We start from the raw sequence: 21,522 nt of genomic DNA on the forward strand, positions 1-21,522 counted from the left end.
TTAGATAATAGTTGTTTGAGGTAGAGTTTCCTTTTACATTCACTTACTGCTGGTAGAGCTGTATGTCTATGGATTTACAATGCTGAAATCAGGGTTTCATTTGCCATGGTGGACTCAGCAGATAGCTCGATACGGCTTTACTATAAGAAAACACACACCCTTTTACATTCATAAATTGTGTGTGTGTGTGTGTATTTGGTAAGAAGAGACAGAGGCTGGTTAACTTTCAGATATCTGGTTCTTAATATCTGATTGGATTCTGATATTTTTAATCATATAAATAGGTGTGGCCATTGTATTGAATATACACTGCAGACGTGAGCTACTGCTTCCTTATAGTACAGTATTAAACAAATTACTTATATTGCAGAATGGCTGGTATAGGTATTAACACTTTTACTAATAAAGTAGTCAGTAATAACTACTTACACCATTACACTGCAGTATTGTAATTATTCTTTCAGTTTTTGATTTCCAGTTGTCAACTTATCATAATTAGCAAAATCTGTTATTGTTTTAATAATAAATTTGATAGTAACCACGGACTATCTTCCTACTATAAAACACAAAAATTGACAAAATATTTTATTAAGAAAAATAATTTTAGAGGTCTTTTCCTTAACAGGAAGTTTTCACACAATTTCTGTAATGCTTAATTGTTGTTTTTATGCATTATGCTAAAAACTGTTAAGAAAGCTAACAGTTCAACACTAATACTCAATGCTGGGTGCATATTTTTTTTTCTATATAGTAATAAATTTCTTACAATTTTATAATCAATATACATTAAAAAAACCAGTAGCTTCAGTGCACTTTTCACAAACTGGTCTTAAAGCTAATAACTGAAGATGACTTAAGAAGGTCGAAACATTGTTCTCTGCTTTATTATGAAAGTGTTAATACCCACACCAGCCATCCTGCAATATATTTTTACTTCAAGTGGGTTTCTCGTGATTATGACAAACATGTTTTTTCATCAATGTTTTTGAAATTCAGTAAATATGTACAGTTTTTTATGAGTGAGTTGCCACTGCAGGCCCTTTAAGGGAACGTCATAGTGGGTGACAGTGCTTTACACCCCTGAACTTCATTTAAGTTTGTTGTTTTATTGTGTTCAACATTGATTTCACTGCCACTACTATTATCACCTGTGGCATACAATAGGCAACACAATGGGTGTGCATGGTGTGTACTTAAACAACATAATATGACTATATGTATTGTGATTACTGAAACTTAGTGTTTAATACTTGGTAAAATAATAATAAACAACTTGGTGTTAAAATAAATAATTTAATGTTAATAAAAATCATAAGTGTAATTCTGATCTGTAATTACTTAAAATTGAAAGATCTGGTTTGTGAACTTAATGTCATTTACATCAGAGCAGTTCGTTAGATAAATAGTGTTTCAACCATTAATATTTTTGTTGTACTCATGATTCCTGGTATTAGGAAGGAAGTCTCTAAACATTAGACATAGTATGGATGACATTTTACATTTTTCTTTGTTTCATTTGTAAGTTCTTGTAGCTTTAATTAAAAAGCAGTCACTTCTGTATGAGTTACCTGAAGGTTCTCTTATCATTTTTAATTCAAGCACAGTTGTTAGATTCAATATGACAATTGTTATTTAGCTAAAAAGATTTTTGTAATTACAAACATCTTGGTTATTAATTGAATTTCTAGAAATGCAGTAATTTATGGGTCAAAAAACATACTAAGTATCTGTTATCTGGAGAACTAAGTTCTTTCTCAGTAGTTCAATATTATATAGTATGCAGCATATATAGAGTTTTTGCATAAATTTCAATGTTTTGTTATTATAATTGCAATGTTATAAAAAATTATTTTAAGTTTTAGTTTTTGTAAAGTTAAAAATTTTTCCTTTTAGGAATCAATTTATGTTCCAGATCCGGTAATATCCATGTCTATTAAACCTAAGAACTCTAAGGACAATGACAATTTTTCTAAAGGTATTAACAGGTTTACCCGTGAAGATCCAACTTTTCAAGTCTACTTTGATACAGATAGTAAAGAGGTAAGCACTTGTCATACCCACCTAACTAACTCTTTATTTGCATCTCTTACAATTTCTAAGATCATTTCAAAGAAGTTGTATGAAAATGAGATGGAAACTTTCCAAAGAAAAGTTCAAATTGATTTAATAGTAATTATTATTATGATGTTCTAAAGTGAAATGTTTATCCAAGGTTGTAAATAGTCATGTTTATTCAGTTTTAAAATGGTTAATCATAGTATTATTATGCTTAAAAGTATAAACTAATCCATCAATAGGATGCTATACATGTATTCAAGTGTCTAAAGTTGTTATAATCAGTTGATTGGTGCATCATAGAAAACAGAATCTCTCAAACTTTCAAGATTTTATTTTTGGTTCCTCAATTTTTAATTTGTTATAAAATGATGGATTTGAATTTGACAATAAAAATATTTCCTTTTTTAGATTTTTACCAAGGCTGAATACTTGTATTATTACTTTATAAATGTATTAATATTTAAAATCTCTCATTTTTGCTATTTGTATTTTCACACTTTTGTTGTAATATTTTTTGTGAGTGGTAGGCTAAGTTATTAGTTTTAAGACCAGTTTGTGAAAGGTGCACTGAAGCTACTAGTTTTTAATGCATGTTGATTATAAAATTATATGAAATTTATTACTATATAGAGAAAAATATGTACCCAGCATTGAGTATTAGTGTTGAACTGTTAGTTTTTTTAACAGTTTTAGCATAATGCATAAAACAACAATTAAGTATTACAAAATTGTGTAAAACTTAAATTACTTCCTGTTAAGGAAGAGACCACCAAACTTGTTATTTTAATAAAATATTTTGTTAATTTTGTGTTTTTAACAGGAGGATAGTCTGTGGTTTTTGTCGATTTATTATTAAAACAATAATAGATTTTGCTAATTATGATGAGTTGACAACTGGAAAGAATAATTATAATACTGCAGTGTAATGATATAAGTAGTTATTACCTTTTATATATTTAAGTAACTGACTTGGTAAGTATCAATGTGCCCCTTCAGTTTCACTATTTGTGGTATACATTATAGTACTTTTTTTTCCCTACTTACATTAGACTGTTACATAAATGTAGAGGTCTAGCCCACTTCATACTAAATAATTATGAAGGCAATTGCAACAGATTATGGAATCTGTTAACCATTTCAGCCAAAAGGCAATGATTTATGTTTGTTTCTTTCAGGCATTTTTTTAAAGTTAGGAAGAGAAGTTTCTGCAACCTATAATAAAATGAGTGGTGATTTAAATTAACATGTCTTCTATCAGCTGTAAAATACTTTTTAAATTCTGATATGAAACCAAATGTTTGCTATACAGGATTGCAAATTGTTTATAACTTGCCATGCTGAGCTGGTTATAATCAGCAAAATTATGGTCTGCCAATGGATGTCCATATTATTCATAATTCAACACTGGAAAAAAGACTGAGATGTCCAAGAAATAGGGTTTTACTGGGTACACAGTTTATGTGCATGAAATTTAAACGTGTGTAGGAATACATTATATGGATACTAATTTGTATATGTTTTATATACACGTATGAGTGATGAGAAAGACTTATTGAAACTGAGTCTAAAGTTATTATGTCATTTTGGAAGAGAATTTAAAAGAAAAATAAAGTTACTCTGAATATGTTTACCATTATATCTGTATAACAACAGCAATAGTAGGCTTTGTTCAAATGTTCATGTGAGATCTTTCAATATATTTCTTGGGCCTGTCATAGCCAGGTGCATTAAGGCGTTCAGTTCGTAATCTGAGGGTCATGGATCCGAATCCCCATTGCACTAAACATGCTCACCCTTTCAGCTGTGGGGGCATTATAATGTTATGGTCAATCACACTATTCATTGATAAAAGAGTAGCCTAAGAGGTGGTAGTGAGTGATGATGACTAGTTGCCTTCCCTCTAGTCTCACACTGCAAAATTAGGGATGGCTAGCTCAGATAGCCCTTGAGTAGCTTTGTGCAAAATTCCAAAACAAACAAACACAATTCCAGACACCTACAAATTAAGAACTTTATTTATATAAATATATGTTATTGAAATAATCCTTGTTGATTTTTAAGTCATTTTAAATAAAATACTCAAGATTCCACTTATCTCGGGCAGATTACTGCCATGTTTAGTAATATCAACCAATTATCACTGAAATAATATTTATAGACCTTTCCATAATCAAAAATTGCTAGAACAGTGGATTTGAGTTTATATTCAGGGGTGCAATGCCTCATTAGTAGATAGATTTTTCTAGATCAGAAGAAATAAGTGAATATGGCAATAAAAGAAGTAAGTCTGAGCTTGCATTGTGATTTACATGTATTTAAAATATAAGTTTGTTACTATTTTCTATATTGCAAAATTTTCTCCAGTACAGCAGGTATTTTAGACACCTTTTTGTATAAACTGAAGTAGTGGTCATGAAAGGGGATTTGGAGTTATGTTGTAAATGAAGATCTTGTATATAAACTATATGTATAACATGAAACTTGTATTTTAATTTTGTACTTCAATTCTGAAGTTGTTTTTATGCTGTATTTTCAATTTTTTTTTTTTTTAAATTTAGACAATAGCCTCAGGAATGGGTGAGCTACATCTTGACATTTATGCACAGGTATTAGTTATTTTAATAGTATATGCAGTTTTCCTATATGTGAGTAGAGTGGTAGCTAACTTGTTTACTTTGTGTTTTTTTCACAGTACATCATGAAGTACACAGTAACTAGACACTGCTGAGAATACAATTCATTATCCCCATTATGTTATATCCAAATAATCCTCACATAATCTCGGGCGCACCAAACATGCTCACCCTCCCAGCTGTGGGGGCATTATAATGTGACTGTTAATCCCACTATTCATAAATAAAAGAGTAGCCCAAGAGATGGCGGTGGGTGGTGATGACTAGCTGCCTTCCCTCTAGTCTTACACTGCTAAATTAGGGACGGCTAGTGCAGATAGCCCTCGAGTAGCTTTGTGCAAAATTCTAAAACTAACTAACTAATAATCCTCACATATGAATATATGTATAACTCAGTAATGACTTAGAATACAAAAAACTGACACAAACAAAAATATCCTCAAGTAATAAAATGAATACACACCTCCTCATATAAGATTGCTTATTTTTCACCCGAGTTTGTGGTATGAGCCAAAGAAATTTGCAAAACTTCTCGCACTTCAACTTAATTTCACATGAAATCATGTGAATTCATGCTACTGCATGATGATGTTAATCATGCAGGAAAGCCTTACACCAATAGAAGTGTGATACACCTCCATGCATAGTGAAGTCCTGTACGTTCGTTTTCATGAATTCTCATTATTTTCATTGGCATTGTCAGGAACAGACATGCTTAAGTTTGCTGAGAGTTGGCACTTTTTCAAATTTCAGCTTTCGTTGGATTGAATTTTGATGTATTTATTATGATTTCACAGTTTAGTGTGAACTGTTCTGCTGATGAGAGTGAAAATGTTACTTATACTGAACAACTTATGAATAATTTGGTGGGAAGTTCTTTGTCTGAGGAAGATGTGATAACTATTGTCTAAAGTTTGTTGGGGTCTGAATCTGATCCTTGAGGTGGATTCATGTATGTGGTGAAGGGGCCTCCCAAGAGAAGGTTCTATACTTTAAGTTTACTTCCTCTGGGATCTAAACATCTACTCATGTGTTTGCTGTGCATGGTGACTTATGAAAAGGAGGAGAGAAACCTTGTGGTTGACAGATCCAACCCTAACACACCACTTTGGCCTTGAATTCCTTTAGATGGGTGCAACTCCCAGGGTCATTTGGCTGGTCCACTTGGGCTAGGGTCAAGGGAGTACTAGTGTTGAATGTTTTCATTGGTGTTGTGGACATTTCGTGTGATGCTGGTGTTTGGGTATAGTACTCCTGAAACCATGGCGTAGCTGCAGTGTCCTGATTTGGCATGCCAGTGTGTCCCCTCATAGGGCTCATGGTGTTTGTGGTAGGAAGGGACAGTGGGCACTGAAATGTATTCTATTTATTATAGATACTCCCATCTGTGAGAAAAAAAATGAAAACAAAACAGATGAATGATTCTGTTACAGAGACAACATCACAGTTAGACTCTACATCTCAGAGTCTAATTTTGCGTTCATTGTCTGAGAAATCTTTTGGGCAAATACCTCCCAAAAGTACACAATTATGCTGCCTACAGATGTTCTTATTTTTACATTTACATCACTACATTCACCTGCCACTATCAAGGCAGGTTACTTGAACTGTAAAGTATGTCTGTATATTCCAAATCCTCTGAGTGTGAACTGGAACCTTGCTATGTTAACTGTAATGGTTCCCACTTTTTTTACTTTCATTTTGTTCTAAGTAGGTGAAGGAGAAGGAGATGCAATATTTAAAGACTGAACAATTTCTCTTACCCAGAGGCTTAGAAAGTATTGTCCCCCGTTCCTTCTGGGATGTATGCTGCTGCACTCCATTCCACTGCTACAGTGGAAGTACAGACAGATCTTTCCATGCCTACAACAGAGTCATTCTCCAACTATGTATGTAGTCTTTTGCCCTCCATGGTTAAAAGAGTTGATGAATCAACATCTACTTCGATTTCTGTTCCCACCACTCTTTCCAGTGTCTCCCTTGATCTATTTCTTTTGATTTCAGCTACTGGCATTTCCTTGGGCCCATCTTTTTCTCCAGTCCCAAGATACAGAATGATTATTCTTTCTTGCCCTCAGTCACTGGAATCTGTGTCAACAGATGGAGACCTACCTGCTCACTCAACCAAGGACAGGATCCATGGAGATTAGTATACCTACTTCTAATAAATAAAATGACATTAAACAAAAAAAGAAGGGATCTTCCCCAGTTCTCTACCTAAATAAAATGGTCACGCGTTGATACAGTGGAACTGTCGAGATTTCCGTTCAAATACAGATGGCATTAAGGATTTGTTTGATTCTTATCATCCTGTGTCTCTCTCCTTACAGGAAAAGTTTCTGAAACCTGCTAATGCAATCATCTTTCAGCAGTTTTCTTTATACAGAAATGACAGATTCTATGATGGACGAGTTTATGAAGGGGTAGCACTACTAGTCAATCAGTATGCTCCTGTTCTGTCTTTGCCACTTGAGATATCCTTGGAGGCCATAGCCATCTGTATTTCCTTGGGTCATATCACTACTGTTTGTTCTCTCTATCTGTCTCCTGGAGAGACCTATGATCAGTCAGACTTTGCTGCTGTTATTGAACAGTTGTTGTCTCCCTTTTTAATTCTGAGGGCTTTTAATGGACATAATCCCATTTCAGGTGATGCTGACATTGATGGGAGGGGTCATTCTGTGGAGCATATGCTCTCAGATCACAACCTTTCTCTATTTATTATTGGTATTTATTATTTTCCTGCACCAGTTGATCTCTCTGCCTGCTTCCTTCAATTTTTCTCTCACTTTTCTTTGAGGGTTGACAGGACCCACAGGGCAATGACCATTTTTCCATCATTTTGAGGAGTCTAGCTGTAGTTGATGGCACCTGACCTGTGTGCCTTAGTGGAAACTGGACCAGGCCAACTGGTTCTCTTTCACTGCTTTCTCAAAATTTGATCCTGTCATCATCTGTAAGGCATCAATAGATGACTGTGTGCTGGCAGTGACTGACTGTATTGTCCAAGCAGCTGGTAAATCTGTTTTAAATTTAAAACCTCAACACGTTTTTCATGGTATCCTCATACATGGTGGAATACCTTTTGTAGATATCCTACACTTTTCAAATCACATTGCCTTTCAGCAGGCCTGTGAACATGTTCATCCATTAAGATGTCAAAGTCAGAAGGAATCTTCGATTAAGTTTACAATCAGTATCTCTTCTACCACCAGTTTCAAAGACAAATGGGACAAAATTTGGAAGTCCAGAAGACAAGTATATATTTGTCCCTCTTTTCATCTTGCTCCCTGATAATGAGGATGTTGCTAATACTCTTAGTGAAAAGTTTTCCTGAGCATCTAGCACTTCTGTTTTGTACACCAACTTCTTAGCCATCAAGACTTGGACAGTGTGATTGCCTCTTTACTTTTGAGCTGTTTGTTTCTATGACTAAATTGTCCATTTACACTGGGGGAAGTCAGTCTTGCTCTTCATCAGTCTGGCAGTACATTGGTTTGACCTGATGATGTTCACTACAATGTGATATACCACCTCTCTTGCCTCTTTTCTTTTCTTCTGGTAGTTTTGTTTTAATTGAATCTGACAGGAAAATGGTTTTTCTGATGCTTGGTGCCAGGCTGTTGTCCTCCCTTTTACTAAGTCTGGGAAGGATCCCATTAGCTTTGGAATAGTTTCATATTAATTCTCCCCCTGATTTCATCGATATTCAAAACCAATTGGCCCATTTCTTTTTGTCATCTATGTCTATTCTGTTTTTCTAAATACTAGGCCACCTCAGTATTTGTGGAAATGAGCTTGCTGTGACAGTGCAGCTAAGTCTGTCTCCTCTGGTACTGTCACTGTTGTGCCTGTACTATATATGGACTAGAGTCTTGTATTCAAGGCTTGGCTCCATGCCATTTGGCAGTCAACTTGGAGTGAGCAATGTGAGAACAAGCTATCCCAATTCAAATCTTTTGTTGCTCTTTGAACAACTTGTTTCTTTAATTATTCGAAGGAGGAAGTTGTCCTGGCAAGGCTGTGTGCATTGTTCACAGTTTTTAACCAACTGTTTTCTTTTATCTTGGACTGATGCATCAAAGTGTGTCCTTTGTGATATTCAAGTCACAATAACCCACATTTTACTGTTGTGCCATCATTACAACTGTGGATGACTGCACCATTTTAGACAAGTTTTTACCATCAGTTTACACCTGAAGTTGGACAGTGACACTGTCCACATTACTTGTGGCTTTAAATTTTAAGGGTCATTGGCCTTTTAATTCTTTTAAGAGTTTTATTCAAATTTTGGCTATTGATTTGTTTAACTTAATTTTCTTTTACATGTTACTAGTTGTTTGGTGCAGATAGCCTGGTTGCTTTGCCCAAAAAAACACCAAACAATCAACCTGTAATTCTACCAACACCTTCAGTTTCAGCTCCACTCACTTCTCTTCCCTTCTGTAAAGACTAAAGTTGAGGAGGATGGATGTGAACGATTTTTCCTGCTAACAGATTTAGCCTTGGGAATGCTCTTACCTACTTTAGAACAACTCTAGTTTTCCTTGGATTTTCAAAACCTTATTACTTGAGTATGTAAAGTTCTTCCTTTCTTTCTTCCATATTATTTTATTCTTTCCATTCTCTATTACATAACACTTTCTGTTGTGATTTCTTGGTTTTCTCCCCTTTACAGAAATTTTTGTAATGCCATTTCCTTTCTAGATCAACTTTGCTCCCATAACCTTATGTTTTGTTCCCCTCGCTTGACTGTTTCTTTTGTTCTTGCTTATAATTACTCAAACTTCCAGTTCATTGACACCTGATTTTTGGAGTCTCTTATCAGTTTGGGGAACAGATTTATTAATGGCTGTTTCCTGTCTAATGCCTAGTTTTCCTGACTTTGAGCCTATCCCACTACTCTTCTCAGTTACATCTCTTCCATTCTTATGATAGAAGTGCTTCATTGTTCCTCTGATATTTTTGGGGTTTATAGATTACACATCTTCTTACATTGACCAATTCCATCTTCTCTGCTGTTTTTGCCTCTATTCTTCATTTGAAATTTTTTGGTGGTGTCCCTGATCCCCTTAAATCATGGGCTGAAGCTACCTGTTTTCCCTTACTTTCCTAATTTCTTGTTTTTTCTAACCTCATCCTAGCTTTCCTTCTGCTCTTCTTTTTATTCCTGCATCCTACACTAGAGTCATATCTGGCTAGTGTTTGCTTGCTTTTAAAAATAGGGTTTTGCAGAATTGTTGCACCATCTCTAGTAGAAGACCTTTCCAGACTAAAGAACTAATGAGAATCAGAGTATATTATGTGGTTCACCTCTACTTGAATCCTTCCTATCATTAAGTGAATGTGGCAGACCCTTGTCACTTACCAATTCCCGGCTGCTTGGGTGGGGTGGACCATGGAGAATCCTAACCACTGTTGCTAGAATAAGGTTTGTTATAATGTGGAGTCCAAGTTGGGCAGCTTGGACAATCATAGCAGTTGATATGTGAAGTGACAGATATAGCTGTTTGATGCATCATAATTCTTAGCTAAGTCTTTCTACTTGACTGCAATAAAGACTATTATACTGGATGAGACAGTGTTTTTATGCAAGGTGGAGCTTCTTCTTGCTCATCCCAAGTAACAAAATGATGGTTTTATGGTCAGAACATTGCCCTTCTCCTGTGACCAGACCAATTGCCAGATAGGAACCCTACTGAACACGTCTGAATACACCTGGAACAGCCAACTAATGGGGACACCTTTATATTAGTTCTTTGCCAGGATATAATTGTACAGGGCCAATTATCAGATCATGTAGAAATGACATTACTAACTGAAAAGGGTAGATGCACTAATCTTTCCTCTTTGTTTTTCATATTTCATTGTATTAATAAAACAGTCAATTTGAAACAAGTGTCTAGTTACTTATTGGTAATAAAGAGTGTTCCAGTGATACTTAAGTAATCTTACAAAGTTTTTAATATAGTTAATTTTCTAAGTGTTAGTATTTTAGCCTTCATTAATTAAGAGAATTTATTGTTTTAAATAAGAAAAAATTTATTGAGTAACTTTAATTTGAAAATTATCATTTCAAACTGTCTACTTAGTTCTTCAGTATAACTAACTTTACAGTGATTGGAAGTTGTTTTTATTATTAACTAAAAAAACTTTGAAGCATAATGTCATAAATAAAAGCAAATAATTATCTCTAGTGTTTTAAGATAACACCAAAGAAGTAACTTTAATCCCAAAAGGGAGAAATAGTAACAGTTATTAGATTACTCTTTTTCTTATGGTTAGAGAATGGAGCGAGAATACAACTGTCCAGTTGTTATGGGTAGACCAAAAGTAGCTTTTCGAGAATGTCTACTAGGTCCATGTGAGTTTGATTATCTTCATAAAAAGCAGCATGGAGGAGCTGGCCAATATGGCAGAGTTATAGGCATTATTGAGGTTAGTCTTGTTCTATACAATATGGTGGTGTATCATTCATACTTAGCAAAAAAACTGTATAATAATAAGAAAATAAAAATAAAATAAATTTAAATAAACTTCTTTGCTTCTTATCATTCATTATCTGAACTCAATACAAGTGTACTATTGAAAAAATACCTATCTTGTTGTATAATGTCTGTACACAGTAAACTAAAAATTCAAAACATAAGATATCAATACTTTAGGAAGGGATTTCAGTGGTTACTGTTTGTTTATTTACTTTTATGAATTATATTTATTTAGCCTCTTCCTTCTGAAGAAAACACCAAAGTAGTTTTCAGTGATGAGACAATTGGAACAAATGTGCCAAAACCATTTGTTCCTGCCATAGAAAAGGTATAGTTTAATTGATATAAGTATCTTTGTTGTTGTTTTATGTAATAGAAGCGGCTTTAGTTATGTGACTTCGATACAAAACCACTCTCTCAGTTACTGTTATATTTCATCAGATGTAAGTAGAAAACTAGTAATGATGCATCAAAGTGTGAATTGAATCAGGAATATATATAGTTTTATAATAAGAGAATAGAATAAAATAAGATTATTTCTGTTAATCATTGTTATTTTCTAACAAAGCAGAAAATTCACAAAGCTTAATGCCATCATGTTTGACATGACTATTTACGTAATATATCTGTAAGAGCACTAAGCTTGTTAGACTTAATGCAGTAATATCTAGCACTGTTTTCAACAAAAAATGTGTGTATATTAGGCTTAATATCATTACTTTAAATAACATTTTTAACACAAACTGTGTATCCATTAGGTTTAATTCCACAAAAAAAATATTGAATGTTTTGTATTTTCTTAAGGAAGCAATATGCTTATAAAGCTGAATGTTAGTAATTATTACATATCCTACAGAAGCAGGATGTTCATTAATAACACTGGTTTTGTTTTTTAACAAAATCTTGGTTTTTTTACTAACTGAACTTTCTTATTGTGTTTAATACTTTAATAAAAATTGACAATTTAGTAGAAAATACAATGAATATTACTATTAAGCCAGCCCAGTAAATATTACTCTTCTGTTCAAAACAATGCTATAGATAGCAGATAGTTTTACTGAAAAAACAAAACAAAAAACATTTGAAATGTATTTAGGAGGTCTAAAGGATTGCACAAAAGAAAGTTGAGACTTTTTAGATGAGGAAATGTATTTTTAATCTTAACATGAAAATTACTGTACACATAGACTATTCATTATATTCAATTTACAAAGCTTTGTTTTAGTTTGTTAAAAATACTTCATTAAAATGTATGATTATATATGAAAAACTTGCAATGTTAACTGAAGACTTCCAAATTTTAGATGTACAAAAAGTTAGAAGTATTAAATCTATGGACTTTAATGAATACAAAGAAGTCATGGCTATTCAAACTGATCTATGTTCAGAGAGTTAATACCACTAAATATGGCACCTATTAATTACCTGTCTAAATAGCACTAATTAAGATGTTAAAGATAGGTGTAAGATCAAAGTGTATGAAGTGTTTGCACATTAAATTTTTTTTTGTTATTAACTTGGTTGCAGGGTTTTAGAATGATGTGTGAGAAAGGAATGCTTACGGGTCATAAAATTTCTGGTGTGAAGTTTCGGCTGCTTGATGGTAAGAATTATATAGAAAAATGTTTTAAATACAGTAACCAATTTAAGTGGAAACCAAAAATCCTGTTATAGTAATACATCAGATAGATACCTTAAGTTAACATAAGGTTGTTATTAACTAAATTATTCCTACGTGTTGTCCGAAATCAGTGATATCCAAAATTTTATTGTAAGTTTTTTAATGAAACATTTACTTCATATTTTGTATTGCAGCTTTCAGTTAATTACCACAGAGATATTTTCATACACAAATATTTTTTTAATATACAGGGTGTCTGAAAAGTCTGGAACCATAGGCACTTCACAAGTTTTACAGAATATGTTCTACATGCTGTCCTTATAATATGAAACAAGTTTGGTGACAGTATTTCCATTTTCTTTGAACTCTGCAAAGCATATTTGTGTCAATGTCAATTGTATGATACTCATCACAAATGGTTTTTTAGATATTTGGTGTCCCTCATTTTCTCTCAGTATAAGAGAAAAGTATTTTAATCTTAACATTGGGGCTCATTCCTGGAGACCATATCTGACAATCAAATGTCCTAAGAACGTGTCATTCAACTAAGCTTTGACTAATGTTACATAATGTGGCATGCAATCTTGCCTGAACCAGTCACAGATTGTAGCTCCACCTTCCAACTGTGGCACCATCTATTCTTGCAACATGTGCAAGTGTCATGCACCATTGACTTTTGTATCAAAGAAAAATGGTCCAACCACATGAAAATGACATATCCACATCAAACCATAAGTTTAGATGCACTTGTTCTTTCACTTCATTTAGTTATTATAGGTTGTCTGATGACCACCAATGCATATTCTGTTTGTTGAATTCTTCATTCACATTAAAATTGTCATTACTGAAAATACCAGTTTAGGTGAAGTTCTCATTTGTCTTGCATTGCATAAAATTTTATTAAAGTCCTATAGAGATATTTCTGAGGGTTGAAATGCATCTTGGTCAAACAGCAACATAAGTTCCCTTGTGAGTGCTTTGCCAGGCATTCTCTGTCATCCACATTGCCATATTCTTTAAATATAGCTAGCAATTTTCCAACAGCACTGAGAGTGATGGTTTTCTCATTCTTTGGATAGTTCACATTAAATTTGGCAGCAACCTTCTGTTGGGACCAACCTTATCTGCCACATAGCAGGATTAACTCTACCTTCTCAATCTTTGACAATGTTGTAATCAGTGGATTATCTGAATTAAGAAAAGCTGCAAATGTTCCAAATTACTTCAATACCCTGTATATAATGGTGCTGCTGGATATGTAATTTTATTTGTGTTATGGAAATTACATAAAATATCTATGAATAAATAGATTGGTTTGACTAGAGCAAAATGCTGATGTTTTGTATTATTGTCTTGAAGAAAATGTAAAAGCTAATTAGTCGCTTTATTTTTATTAATACACATAATACACACTCCAATAATTTCAGACATGTCATTTGTTTTTAATTCACATACTTGTCAATGATAAAGGTATTAAAGAAATCTAACATACATTAACAAAGATTATTCATTGTAGATTATTGAAACAATTTTTAAGAGCATAATGGATAACACTAGTTCAAAAAATTTATATTATGTACATCTATTAACTTGCTATAAACTTTGCTTATTCCACTGTATGTTATTAGCATACCTCAATTATTCAATGTATGATATTTTATCAGATTGTCTGAGAAACTTAAAAATCTCTGGGGAGAACAAAAAAATGAGTATCCTTAATAGTTAAAGATTTAAGATGAAAGGTCATGTTATTAAATATGTTCCTAAATACTGTATAGCTATTAATTAAGAAAAAATATTTAATAGATGAAACAAAAGTAATGTATTGTTAATGTTTCATATTGTATTGTTTAGCTGTTCTAACTTGCTATATTGTTAACTTTAACAAAGTTTTTAAACTGTTATGCCATTGTTGTGAAGCCAGCACTGTTAATTTAGGTGCCATGCTCGTGAACTTTTATTGGTTATAATGTGCTGATGTTATCTTCTCGACATCAAGTGTACAGTAGCCATTAAAATATTATCATTATTATTATGTTAGTATTCAAATAGCACAGTGCCTTTCTTAGATTGTTGAAAGACATTTTGATATTACTTATGTAAAATAATAACACTTTATTACTTACGTTCCCCACATGTTCAGAGTTTTACACACAGCATTATTGGCCTAGAGTTACATCTGGACTTAAAACCAAAACTAAGCTTGTGTAAAAAGAAATCATATGTATTTTTTTAATTTCAGTAATTTTACATAAAAGTATTATGCACCAATAGAGTGAACTATATGTTAATAAAGAAGAATATTATTTAATGACATCAGCATATAAACTGGAATATTCTATATTGATGTCAGCATACAAGAATATTATGTGCTATAACTATATTAATTTTAAGTGTTGTTGCAAACTTAATCAGGAGTAATATCTTGTAATATTTACAGTTGGTAAATACAGTATTATGTGTATATTTATAAGCCTTATTCACACTGTTATGCTCCTTTATGATTAAAGTAATAGATCTGTTATTATGAATTTCCTTGTGTTTAGAAATATAAAATAAGTGCTGTTGATATTACTATTACTTAGACATTTGACTAGAAATATTATACACTATATTAGTGAACTTAGTTCTGATATTATATACTGTTGTTGTGAAAGTAATCAGTACTTATTTTTACTGTACTTTATACTTTTGACTAAATGTTACATATACCATTTTCATATTGACCAGTTCTAATATTTACTATTATACAGACAGATGAGCAGTATTGATATATATTGTTTATTTGTTTTATTTTCTAGGTGACCATCACATTGTTGATTCCAATGAAATTTCATTTATTCTTGCTGCTCAGGGTGCAGTGAAAGAAGGTATGTTATTTTGCTGCTAAATTTTTGTTAATGTAAGTATTAAATGTTAGGTTATCAGACGAATTCTACACTAGAACTGAGCAATTTAATTAATTAATCAGTTACCTCTGAACAATGATTATTGTTTTGTAAACTGGGATTAATGCCACAGAAATAATCAGCTAATGAAAATTAGTGTTTCCAATTATTCCAACAGCTGATTAATCAAAATTACAGTTAAATAACCAACTAATTGAAATGAGTTATTTTAAGTATCATTGTTTTTTATTATTCCAACAATCAAATAATTAAAAGTATGTTTAAATTATCATAAAAATAATCTACAAACCAAAATTTGTGTTTTAAGTTATTTTATCTTAGTAACCATAATGTTACCATTATGTTTGTTGTTAAGCCAATAGCTATAATTTTGAATTTCTGACTAGAGGGAAATGCACTGGCTGGAATCATCCACCACCAACTTTCTAGCTATTAAAGTGTTAGTGTTTTTTTTTTTTTCACTGTCTAATGTTTCTAATTCAGCATCAGGTAACTGTATTCTTTAATATTGTATCAAAAGGGTCTAGATTTTAGGGAGGGTCTAGCAATCCCTGTCCCCATATTTTCAGGAATTAATAATTTATTTAATATTGTATAAGCAGGCCTAGATCTAAGATAGTGGTACAGGTGGGTCAAACTCTTCCACTCATTGTTTTTTAGAAATTTATTTAAAAAACTAGAAAAATGCCCCTACCATAAAGTTTCAAAAAGGAAACAGTAGATGTCAGTGTTCCTTTTTGATTGGGCCTTTCATTACCATAAAAGGTATTTGACGTTTTCTAAAATAAACACAGTTGGAGTCTACAGCAGTCTATTTACATGATTATTTCTAAGTTAATACAACAAAATGAACATCAGTTACATTTTGCCGTGACAAATGTTTGTCCTTTGGCTTTCTCCTGACACTGATTATGTGTTTAGACTTTGAAGGTTTGTTTTCAACAAATGTAATATTTTTATTGTTTAAGACACCTGCAGCTCTTATAACATAGACTTGTTAAAAAATTTATTCTTTTCTTTGTTTTGAATTTAGAATTCTCATGAGAGAGAAATTTCTTACATTGTTGATTTCTAAAATATGTGAAAATGCAAATGATAATGAGTGGATAAATAACAAATTTTTAGACAATTTTTAAATGGATATCATGTTTACCAATGCTATATAGTTTTATTATAATTAAGCTTAATTTTTAACTATTTAATTTGAATTTAAAAGTTTTAAATGTTTTTGATTAACTGTTTTCATTTTCATATCAACCATATTACTAGAAATAAATATATAAGCTTTGAAAGTTCTAGATTAAAATCTAATTGTGCTAGTTATTATAGAATATGTTAACATTATTTTGACTTTCACTTATTTAGATTAGAACCATATGGTAAATATTGATTCATCCAAAATACTATATAATTATAGGGATGCCTCTTCTTTTATATGAAAAATGAGATCATACTGTCATTACACAAATAAAACATTACTGCAGCTAATGTGGAAAAGGTTAAATGTTGTTCCTTGTTGACACAACAATATGGTGTATTCTGAATAGACTCCTTTGTTTTGTTTTTTTGTTAGTATGGGGGTTTGTAAGGGGCATGTACTAAAATGAACCCATCTGTTAATCATTTAGCAAGTATCATTATGTGTGCACACACACACACACCTTATCTCATTGTAAGTAATATTTTTTGTGATATAGGTTGTTATTACTGAGCTAAAAGAAGTTAAGAACATTTACTTAGTATCTGAGGTTCTTTTTATGGATGAATTTTGTTGAATATATAGGTTAAGTAAAACCCATAATTTAGTAGACTTTTATTTTATGCTGAGAGTTATACCATGTTTGACAGTTCATAGAAAATACATGTGTAGTAGACATTAAGTAACCTAAAATATCATGTTGTAGTGTATAAATATGGCAACTGGCATATCTTGGAACCTATAATGACAGTTGAAGTAACGGGTCCTCAAGAATTTCAGGGTTCCGTCATGGCTCAGCTTAACCGCAGACATGGCATCATCACTGGAACAGATGCTAATGAAGGGTGGTTTACAATAGTAGCTGAGGTAAGACATTGTAATGTTTTCATAGTAAACTTGTAGCAACACTCCCTGTTTCTGACTTATTTGAAGCATTTGTTGAGATCTAGTAATTGTATTTCAAGTGTAACAGTCTGTAAAATAACTGTTTAATTATAATACGTAACAAACATTAACATCAGTGGGTTATATTGTAAATACCTACTCATGGGGAAAAACCCAGTCACTTGACAACTGGCTTTAGTTTCAATCTTTAGTTTTTTTATTTGCAAGATTATTTCACACAAGCAACATTTAAACTGCATGTAAGTTCCTAAAAAAAATAAGTAATTTCTGTAGGCCTTCTTGACATATTATATTTAGGTCTAAAATATATGAGCACAACATGCAATCCAGTCCTCAGCCAAAGGACTTTTTAACAATATGAAATTTATAGCATTTGATCAAGAAAAGTTGTGTACAGACAAACACAAACATATTGTTTGTATATTAGACTTCTTATCTTTTACTAATTCTTAACCTTAGCTGACTGAACCATCTTATTCTAGATAACTACAATAATTTTTTTTATTTTATTTCATAAACTTGCATAAACACTTTTCAACTACTTTTATCTGTACTATAAGTTTTATTCTTAATTTTTTGTGGGTTTCTTTGATTCTATTTGTAAAACAATGTAATACAATGAATGGTTATAACTGTTTTGTATTTTGTAACTGTTTTTGACACTATTATAAATGTCCTTACTTTACATGTAGTTTTATAAAATAAAGTCATGTCTTTTGTTGTAACTGACATTGTAACTGTCTTGTACATTTAACTTTCAAACACCTATCTTTAGTTATACAGTGGAGTTGTAAATGTCTTATAGCAAATACATTTAATTTTCAAACACCCATCTTTTATGTTCTATATAACATTTGTAAGAGTGCCATATAAATACAACAATAACTAATACAGAACAAAAGATGAAAAATTTTGATCAATGTATAAAGTACATATCTACATTTTTTTTCTGTCTTATTTCTAGGTGCCTCTTAATGATATGTTTGGTTATGCAACAGAGTTGAGATCATCTACACAGGGTAAAGGAGAATTCAGTATGGAGTATTGCCGCTACTCTCCTGCTTTACCAGAAACTGAACAGGAACTTATACAACAGTTTGAACAGGAGAACAGCAGCACAGAAGCAGATAAACACAAGAAGAAGAACTGACTTATAGAACATAAAATAATGTGTAGTTGTTAAAGTTTATTTATGTTTTTAGGAAATATAAGTTTTCAACATATATGAACAAGTTGGTTCTGAAAGAAACCAAAACAGAATTTAAGAATTCTTTCAATTTTCTTATGTTTTAAGAATCATTTTACCAATTTTTTTTTCCATATCATAAATATGTATATGATGATAGGATAAATCATTTAATACCAGTGTTCCCACTAAAAGTGGTCATTCATAGTATGTTTAAGTTGTTGTTATCTGGAGTTATAACTGTATTAAATAGAAATAAACCAAATAGTCTTTTAAAGGAATTGTGGGGTAATATTTTTTTAAAATCGTTAAGAGAATATTACATCTTTTGCAAGAAATTTCAGTATAACTTTTAAAGTTCTGTCTATCACATTTTACCAGTTTATTTTTACTTGACAATAATTTTCAAGTAGACTAGAAAAATGTAGTAAAAAAAGAACAAATTGTGACTAGAAAGTTTGCATTTAACTGCAATAGCCAACAGTGTTCAGAAATACTTTTTAGTGCTCTAACATGTTCTTTGATACTCTGTGATGTTTATATATATACTTAGTGCTTAATACTGATTTGTAGTACTATTTGATATTCTACAGTACTTTACTATGCTCTGCAGTATTTTACAATGCTCAGGGATATCTTCCAGTGTCTTAAAATACTTTAAAAAATCTACAGAACATTACAGTACTTTGCAATGTCTTTCAGTACTTTATAGTGATCTGCAGTAATTTATAATGTACTAATCTAACTTAAGTGTCCTGCTTCTTGTGGTATTTGCTGTATTTCATTGCACTTTACAGAATTCTACAGTGTTCTCCAGTATTTCACAGTGCTCCTTGTTGTTCTACAGTATTTATTTTGTAGACAGTGCCTTACAGTGTTCTGCATCATTCTACAGTGCTTTACTCTAGTGTTTTGTTTTTTTACAGTGTTTTGCAGTACTCCAGCATGTTCCATGTACTTTCCAGTTCTCTTCAGCATTTCACTGTACTTTCCAGTTCTCTTCAGCATTTCACTGTACTTTCCAGTTCTTTTCAGCATTTCACTGTACTTTCCAGTTCTTTTCAGCATTTCACTGTACTTTCCAGTTCTTTTCAGCATTTCACTGTACTTTTCAGTTCTCTTCAGCATTTCACTGTACTTTCCAGTTCTCTTCAGAATTTCACCGTACTTTCCAGTTCTCTTCAGCATTTCACCGTACTTTCCAGTTCTCTTCAGCATTTCACTGTACTTTCCAGTTCTCTTCAGCATTTCACTGTACTTTCCAGTTCTCTTCAGCATTTCACTGTACTTTCCAGTTCTTTTCAGCATTTCAATGTACTTTCCAGTTCTTTTCAGCATTTCAATGTACTTTCCAGTTCTTTTCAGCATTTCAATGTACTTTCCAGTTCTTTTCAGCATTTCAATGTACTTTCCAGTTCTTTTCAGCATTTCACTGTACTTTCCAGTTATCTTCGGCATTTCACTGTACTTTACAGTTCTCTTCGGCATTCTGCTGTCCTTTACAGTTCTCTTGTGATGGTCAATCCCACTATTCGTTGGTACAAGAGTAGCCCAAGAGTTGGCGGTGGGTGGTGGTGACTAGCTGCCTTCCCTCTAGTCCTACACTGCTAAATTAGGGACGGCTAGCACAGATAGCCCTCGAGTAGCTTTGTGCGAAATTCCAAAAACCAACCATATAATTACTGTATTTGAATTACATGATCATTAAGAGTAATAAGATTAGGCTTAATTTACAAATATAGAGCGAAAAAGCTAGTAGCATTTTTACTGATATACAAAAATTAAAGTCAAACGTACAATAAAAATCGTGGCTAATAATGAACATCGCGAAAGCTCGAAACCACGACCATAATATTTTAATATGAATAATATATAAATGTATTATTAGGTGCGGTAGTACTTAATAGTTTCGCGTTCTACGCCAGGTTTATTGGATCGTTGAGGGTCGGGTACGTCATCGACCTCTTTTTCCTCTCCTAAATTAATGACTTCAGAATTGTTGAATGTTACGTATAGTGTACCACAATACAATGATTAATCTTCGTTTTTCAAGGCAGTGCCCTTTAATATAATACTAGTACTATTTAGTGTAATTATAAATTATTCGCTTAGTTTGGTCACAAACAGTTCATACTGTAATATTTCGCGTCGTTTAGCTGTGTGAAATGACAAACAGTCCTAAATCAAGTTGCTTGTTCACAAGAGGTATACATTAGCGCGTGTTTATACACAAAATACCAAGATAATACCAAACTCTTGGTAAAATAATTTGAATATATAGTGCAGGTGGTCTTATTTGTGATGTTGAAATTTAAAGGTGAGAGGCACTTAGCCCTATCAATATCATGTAAGATATAGCGATCTATTTAGGATAACAAATCGTTTTTGTATGGATTTTACTAAAAGTAGGAGAACGAGTGAGTCGTCGTTTAGTTCAAATAGGTTTGCATAATTATGTAAAAATCTTGAATTTGTGGATTCTGAAAGTTGTAGTAAGTATTGAACTTTGTGTTATATGTAATT

General features: G+C 32.2%; 1 protein-coding gene across 1 annotated transcript in view; it reads left to right on the plus strand.

Annotated features, from left to right (window-relative positions):
• mEFG1 (mitochondrial translation elongation factor G 1) overlaps positions 1 to 19,276 on the plus strand; it is a 45,018-nt gene extending 25,742 nt beyond the window's left edge. The window contains exons 11-18 of the mRNA XM_076467525.1: positions 1,894 to 2,040; positions 4,617 to 4,664; positions 10,977 to 11,129; positions 11,415 to 11,507; positions 12,707 to 12,782; positions 15,602 to 15,670; positions 17,614 to 17,774; positions 18,778 to 19,276. Of these exons, the coding sequence (XP_076323640.1) occupies positions 1,894 to 2,040; positions 4,617 to 4,664; positions 10,977 to 11,129; positions 11,415 to 11,507; positions 12,707 to 12,782; positions 15,602 to 15,670; positions 17,614 to 17,774; positions 18,778 to 18,963 (933 nt within the window). The 3' untranslated portion in view covers positions 18,964 to 19,276. The remainder of the gene's footprint in view (positions 1 to 1,893; positions 2,041 to 4,616; positions 4,665 to 10,976; positions 11,130 to 11,414; positions 11,508 to 12,706; positions 12,783 to 15,601; positions 15,671 to 17,613; positions 17,775 to 18,777) is intronic.
• Positions 19,277 to 21,522: the final 2,246 nt, after the last annotated feature.

This window comes from Tachypleus tridentatus, chromosome 11 (assembly GCF_004210375.1).
Source record: "Tachypleus tridentatus isolate NWPU-2018 chromosome 11, ASM421037v1, whole genome shotgun sequence".
In the NCBI taxonomy this organism is placed as follows: domain Eukaryota; kingdom Metazoa; phylum Arthropoda; class Merostomata; order Xiphosura; family Limulidae; genus Tachypleus; species Tachypleus tridentatus.